This window comes from Uloborus diversus, unplaced genomic scaffold, assembly GCF_026930045.1.
Source record: "Uloborus diversus isolate 005 unplaced genomic scaffold, Udiv.v.3.1 scaffold_87, whole genome shotgun sequence".
In the NCBI taxonomy this organism is placed as follows: Eukaryota; Metazoa; Arthropoda; class Arachnida; order Araneae; family Uloboridae; genus Uloborus; species Uloborus diversus.
In genome coordinates this window covers 11,173-19,141 of record NW_026559088.1, presented here as the reverse complement: position 1 = coordinate 19,141, position 7,969 = coordinate 11,173, and the positions used below count along the sequence as shown (strand labels likewise).

Genomic DNA, 7,969 nt, shown 5'->3' with positions numbered 1-7,969 from the left:
TCTGACTGAATAAGGATGACTGACAGACTGACTGAATAAGGCTGACTGACTGACTGACTGACAGACTGACTGAATAAGGCTGACCGACTGACTGAGTGCCTGACTGACTGACTGACTGAATGACTGACTGACTGACTGACCGAGACTGACTGACTGACTGACTGAGACTGGACTGGACTGACTGACTGACTGACTGACTGAGACGGACTGACTGCTTTAGTGAGTAACTGACTGCACAGGACTGACCGACTGACTGACTGACTGACTGCCTGACTGACTGACTGACTGAATGACTGACTGACTGAGACTAAATGACTGACTGCTTGACTGACTGGCTGAAGGACTAACTGACTGACTGAGTGACTGACTGACTGGACTGACTGACTGAGACTGAATGACTGAGTGCGTGACTGATTGACTGTCAGACTGACTGACTGACTTCGCAAAAGGGAAAAATAAAAAAAAAGAATTATAAAATTAGAAAAAATATTTGCATTTAAGATTTCCTTTCCGGCTGGGATTTGAACCCAGGGCGACACTCATGGAAGCCCAACGCTCTCGCCAATATACTATCGGATCTCTGTTGATCGGTGTCTTAATTATAATAAAAACAAAAAATGCACCTTAGTAATTATTGATCTAAAATCTTTGAAATCTAAAGGTCGAATGATTAAACTGACTCAGAATTTTCTTCCGTACATAAATAATCCATATTTGCAAAAGAAAGAAATTGAAAAAAAAAAGAATCTTCAAATTAGAAGAGAAATATATACATGGAAGATTTTCGTTCCGGCCGGGACTCGAACCCAGTACCACGCGCTTGGAACCCAACGGTCTAGCCATTAGGCTATCGGAGCTCTGTCGATGGAAGTCTTAAATATAATAAAAACAAAAAATGTATTGATTCAAACACTTTGAAATTTACAGGTCGAATAATTAAACTGACTCAGAATTTTTCTCCCTACATAAATAATCAATATTCGCAAAAGAGAAAAATTAAAAAAAAAAAGAAGAAGAAATTTCAAATTAGAAACTAAAAGTATACATTGAAGATTTTCGTTCAGGCTGGGACTCGAACACAGGGCCACTCGCTTGGAAGCCTAACACTCTAGCCATTAGTCTATGGGAGCTCTGTCGGTGGGAGTTTTAAATATAATAAAAACAAAAAATGCACCTTGGTAATTGTTTATTTAAACACTTTGAAATCTTCGTGTCGAAAAATTAAACTGACTCAGAATTTTCTTCCCTACATAAATAATCAATATTCGCAAAAGAGAAAAATTAAAAAAAAAAGAAGAAGAATTTTCAAATTAGAAAAGAAATATATACATTGAAGATATTCGCTCCGGCTGGGACTCGAACCCAGGCCACTCGCTTGGAAGACCAGCGGTCTAGCCATTAGGCTATCGGAGTTCTGTCGAGCGGAGTCTTACTGCCTGACTGATACTGCCTGACTGACAGACTGACTCACTGACTGACTGATACTGACTGACAGAAACACTGACTGACCGAGACTGACTGACTAACTGCCTGACTGACTGAGACTGGACTGACTGACTGACTGACTGACTGACTGACTAACTGACTGACTGAGACTGACTGACTGACTGCTTGACTCTCTGACTGGCTATTTCACTGACTGACTGAATGACTAAATGACTGACTGACACTGACTGACTGACTGCTTGACTACCTGACTGACTGCTTGACTGACTAACTGACTGGACAGGACTGACCGACTGACTGACTGACAGACTGACTGAATAAGGATGACTGACAGACTGACTGAATAAGGCTGACTGACTGACTGACTGACAGACTGACTGAATAAGGCTGACAGACTGACTGACTGCCTGACTGACTGACTGACTGAATGACTGACTGACTGACTGACCGAGACTGACTGACTGACTGACTGAGACTGGACTGGACTGACTGACTGACTGACTGACTGAGACTGACTGACTGCTTTAGTGACTAACTGACTGCACAGGACTGACCGAATGACTGACTGACTGACTGCCTGACTGACTGACTGACTGAATGACTGACTGACTGAGACTAAATGACTGACTGCTTGACTGACTGGCTGAAGGACTAACTGACTGACTGACTGGACTGTCTGACTGAGACTGAATGACTGAGTGCTTGACTGATTGACTGTCAGACTGACTGACGGACTTCGCAAAAGGGAAAAATAAAAAAAAAAGAATTATAAAATTAGAAAAAAATATTTGCATTTAAGATTTCCTTTCCGGCCGGGACTCGAACCCAGTACCACGCGCTAGGAACCCAACGGTCTAGCCATTAGGCTATCGGAGCTCTGTCGATGGAAGTCTTAAATATAATAAAAACAAAAAATGCACCTTGGTAATTATTGATTCAAACACTTTGAAATTTACAGGTCGAATAATTAAACTGACTCAGAATTTTTCTCCCTACATAAATAATCAATATTCGCAAAAGAGAAAAATTAAAAAAAAAAGAAGAAGAAATTTCAAATTAGAAACTAAAAGTATACATTGAAGATTTTCTTTCAGGCTGGGACTCGAACCCAGGGCCACTCGCTTGGAAGCCTAACACTCTAGCCATTAGTCTATGGGAGCTCTGTCGGTGGGAGTTTTAAATATAATAAAAACAAAAAATGCACCTTGGTAATTGTTTATTTAAACACTTTGAAATCTTCGTGTCGAAAAATTAAACTGACTCAGAATTTTCTTCCCTACATAAATAATCAATAATTGCAAAGGAAAGAAATTGAAAAAAAAAGAATTTTCAAATTAGAAAAGAAATATATACATTGAAGATATTCGCTCCGGCTGGGACTCGAACCCAGGCCACTCGCTTGGAAGACCAGCGGTCTAGCCATTAGGCTATCGGAGTTCTGTCGAGCGGAGTCTTACTGCCTGACTGATACTGCCCGACTGACAGACTGACTCACTGACTGACTGATACTGACTGACTGACTCACTGACTGACCGAGACTGACTGACTAACTGCCTGACTGACTGAGACTGGACTGACTGACTGACTGACTGACTGACTGAGACTGACTGACTGACTGCTTGACTCTCTGACTAGCTATTTCACTGACTGACTGAATGACTAAATGACTGACTGACACTGACTGACTGACTGCTTGACTACCTGACTGACTGCTTGACTGACAAACTGACTGGACAGGACTGACCGACTGACTGACTGACAGACTGACTGAATAAGGATGACTGACAGACTGACTGAATAAGGCTGACTGACTGACTGACTGACAGACTGACTGAATAAGGCTGACCGACTGACTGACTGCCTGACTGACTGAATGACTGACTGACTGACTGACCGAGACTGACTGACTGACTGACTGAGACTGGACTGGACTGACTGACTGACTGACTGACTGAGACTGACTGACTGCTTTAGTGACTAACTGACTGCACAGGACTGACCGACTGACTGACTGACTGACTGCCTGACTGACTGACTGACTGAGACTAAATGACTGACTGCTTGACTGACTGGCTGAAGGACTAACTGACTGACTGAGTGACTGACTGACTGGACTGACTGACTGAGACTGAATGACTGAGTGCTTGACTGATTGACTGTCAGACTGACTGACTGACTTCGCAAAAGGGAAAAATTAAAAAAAAAGAATTATAAAATTAGAAAAAAATATTTGCATTTAAGATTTCCTTTCCGGCTGGGATTTGAACCCAGGGCGACTCTCATGGAAGCCCAACGCTCTCGCCAATATACTATCGGATCTCTGTTGATCGGTGTCTTAATTATAATAAAAACAAAAAATGCACCTTAGTAATTATTGATCTAAAATCTTTGAAATCTAAAGGTCGAATGATTAAACTGACTCAGAATTTTCTTCCGTACATAAATAATCCATATTTGCAAAAGAAAGAAATTGAAAAAAAAAAGAATCTTCAAATTAGAAGAGAAATATATACATGGAAGATTTTCCTTCCGGCCGGGACTCGAACCCAGTACCACGTGCTTGGAACCCAACGGTCTAGCCATTAGGCTATCGGAGCTCTGTCGATGGAAGTCTTAAATCTATATATATATAATTGGAGTTTGGTAAATTTGTTCCCTAAGATCTCAGAAACTACCCGGCAGATTTGGCTGAAACTTTCACCGTTTGTTGTTTTTGGTACTGGGGAGGTTTGTAGACCAGTTCGAAAAAAATCTGATTGATAGTTCCTTTTTTATTCTAATTTGCCCAAATTTTCGCATAAATGCCCCAGTATGACGGTGAAAAAATACGTGCACATATTAAAATTGTGTGTCCATCGAAAGCGCTTATTTTTCTGCTGAATATGGCATCTGTTAGAAAGTTCTAAGTTGTATGAAAAACGAGTTATGAGCTTTTTATGGTCCATGTTCGAAGGCTTTCCTAAACCCAATTCATTATTTAGTGTATCATCTCAACTCCCAGTTCATAGTTAGAATTGTTGAATGTTTTTGTGTTTCGTCTGACTGTTTGAGGCTTTTCTCAAGTCAAATCTTAAAGTAACGTTTTTTCCCCCAAGATTGGCTAATAATACTAGATTTGGTTGATTATTTCCCATTTAAACGGAATTTTAGTGTAATTAATGGGTTTTTTCTTTTATTATTTGTGCTGATTGGATTTTTTAATCATTATCCAATCTAACAGCAGAAACCTCGCCAAAATTAATGCAGAAAGATTTCAGTAGCGGATGCATTTGGCAGTTTTTTCAACTGTCGCGGTTTTTGAAGTCAAAGACTGCGTCATAATGTTTCTCAGCTTTCACCATGTGAACAAATTATCGCCAATCAAAGAATCTTTAAAAAAAAAATTTTTATTGTGTTAAAAAATCCAGCAACTAAATTAGGCAAATCCATAAACAGCACAAAAACTTCCATTAGTTTTCCTTTTTGCACAATTTCAAACAATCGCCAAATCTTACTACTTATTTTGGGAGCATTTCGGATGAAACTCTTTAGCGCCATTTTATGGTGGCCAAAAGTATCTCAACATCTGGCGACAATTTCTCTGTAACGAAAATTAATATCATATCGTTTTACAAAGTAAGGAAAGGAGGGGGAGCATCATCGAAGGTATCCCAAAACAATTCCCGCAAATTCGGTAAAATCGCACCAAGAGCCCACAATGATTGAAATTTCCCAAAATAACTAAAGCATGTATAAGAGGAGAATACGAGCACGGCTACAATTTTTTAAACACTTCGTACTTCAATAGCCATACAGAGAAGGTTTTAGACTCCATGTTCATACTGTGGAAATTTGTATATGCTTAAATATCGTGCTTTTGTTTCTAAATCAATACTTATTTCGTTCTTTATACTTATTGCTATTTTAGTTTTATGGATAAGGAAGAAACTCGGTTTTTAATCACGTCAAAAATATGTGTTTTAAATTCTTTCACTTAAAACAGAAAACAAAAGCAAGTAACGATTTTTTCTCATAATTATTACTGACCCAGGCAACGCCGGGTACTTTTGCTAGTCGTATATATTATTTCTTAAAGTGGTTTTTTTGTAGATTCGCCATAACTTCTTTAATTTTTCATCAAACTTCAAAAGTAAGCCATTATTTTAAAGATTTTTTTCACCGCTATGAGCAAAAAATCGGCAAACAAATCATTTTTGCTATGCCAGGAATTAAATTTTTTGGGAGGGCGGAAATTCCTAATTTTCGGAATGGAACTCCACATTTTACTGAATGGAACTCAAAATTCTGTCTAATGATAATAATTTTGCAGAATCGTCAGACAAAATTAGGCGAATAAGGAAAGTTTTGGGAGGTCACAGTGACCTCCTGTGACCTCCCATCGGATGTTTCATGGAGCTATCAATGTAGTCGATATTGACGTATTGCGGGAAAAACAGTATGACGTCAACGCGTTGCAAATTAATGTTGAGACTCAGAAAAAGCTACTGACAAATGATCAGCGACTCGCGTACGTAACAGTTATGGAGCATGTGCGAAGTGGAAATGGGGGAATCCTTTTCCTTGATGCACCAGGAGGCACAGGAAAAACATTTTTACTCAATTTGGTACTCGCTGAAATCCGAATGAAGAATGATATTGCATTGGCTTTGGCGTCATCGGGAATTGCAGCAACACTTCTCGATGGAGGACGCACTGCGCATTCGGCTCTTAAGCTGCCGTTGAATTTAAACCTAGCTGCACACCCCCTTTGCAATATCGGAAAAACATCTGGAATGGCAACTGTGCTGAAAACATGCCGACTCATTATTTGGGATGAATGTACCATGGCCCATAAAAAAGGACTTGAGGCGCTTGACCGTACTTTGCGAGATTTCCGAAACGATCAGCGTCCGATGGGTGGAACTGTAGTACTTCTCGCGGGTGATTTCCGTCAAACTTTGCCCGTTATGCCAAGATCAACACCAGCAGACGAACTGGCAGCATGCCTGAAAAATTCAGCTCTCTGGAGATATGTGAAGAAAATTACACTGTCGACTAATATGCGTGTGCATTTACTTAGAGATGATTTTGCAGCAACGTTTGCCAAACAACTTTTGGACATGGGCGACGGCAAACTTCCTGTTGATCCAGCAACACAGGAGATATCGTTCCCACCGAATTTCTGCCAACTACAGTCATCAAAAGAAGATCTTGAGAAAAACGTATTCCCGAACATTATAAACAATTTCAGGAATCACGATTGGCTTTGCGAGCGTGCTATCTTAGCCCCAAAGAATGATGACGTCAATCGAATCAATAACATGATTCAAATGAAACTTCCTGGTGCAATTATGGAATACAAATCCATTGATACAGTCATAGAAGAAGATCAAGCTGTTAATTATCCAGTGGAGTTTCTCAATTCATTGGAACCACCTGGAGTTCCACCCCACAAACTTAGGCTAAAAATCGGTTCACCAATATTGCTTCTACGAAATCTCAACACGCCAAAGTTATGCAATGGAACCAGACTTTCCGTGAAAAAACTGATGCCGAACGTGATTGAAGCAACAATAATTAATGGCAAATGTAAGGGTGAAGATGTGCTGATTCCGCGCATTCCTATGATTCCTACTGATTTGCCCTTCACTTTCAAACGACTACAATTTCCTGTGCGCCTTGCTTTCGCAATAACGATCAACAAAGCTCAGGGGCAGTCGCTGCGCGTTGCCGGACTACATTTAGCGAATCCATGTTTTTCGCATGGACAGCTATATGTGGCTTGCTCCAGAGTAGGAACACCAAATTTTCTGTACATTTATACACCAAATCAGAAAACCAAAAATATTGTATATCCACTTGCCTTAAGCTAGATGAGAATAAAAGATTACTTTTACTCAAAGTTCGTTCGATTACATAGTTAAAAGTCTGAAATATTAAAGAATAAATACCTTTGTGCTTGAAAATTAAATGAATGAATTACCAACGTTTTAATGCCAACACACCCACCATATGGAGATAAAATATATATCTATAGGCAGGACAACGTCTGCCGGGTTTGCTAGTCCTGGTTAAATTTACAGTTGTATTTGAGATATGGCTGTGAATGATTTTATCTATCGTTTTTGCTCCAACTTCAAAAATTATGTTTAAAAGCATTATCGATGGTGTTTAAAGAATAAAATTATTTTTCACTTTTTAGAGCAATTTTGAAGTCGGTTCTATTTTTTTTTCAAAAGTTTTTTATTTCATTCTTTTTAGTGTAAATGTAGGTATTTCAGAAGTAATAAGAAGTTACCATCACGAAACTTCACATTTTTTTCTTAAAAATGCTCGATACTAAAAAAAAAAACTATTGACACGCGTTAAACTTTAAGCGATTGTCACTAAAAACTTATCTTTGTTCCTCTCTGGAAATCATGTGTAGTTAATTTAATTATAACCATTTAAGTATTACGTTTTTCCTAACTAATTTACATTCCACAGCATCTAAGTTGCTCATGATGCAATCCTGTATTTTCTTACTTAGCCCCGATCATCTGTT

At 39.1% G+C, this 7,969-nt stretch overlaps 1 protein-coding gene across 1 annotated transcript; it reads left to right on the top strand.

The window, feature by feature from the left end:
* Positions 1-6,545: 6,545 nt before the first annotated feature.
* Positions 6,546-7,217, top strand: LOC129233983 (ATP-dependent DNA helicase PIF1-like; the record flags this gene model as incomplete). Its single annotated transcript, XM_054867895.1, has 1 exon — positions 6,546-7,217. A coding segment is annotated over exon 1 (672 nt), but the record flags the coding sequence as incomplete, so codon positions are not given.
* Positions 7,218-7,969: the final 752 nt, after the last annotated feature.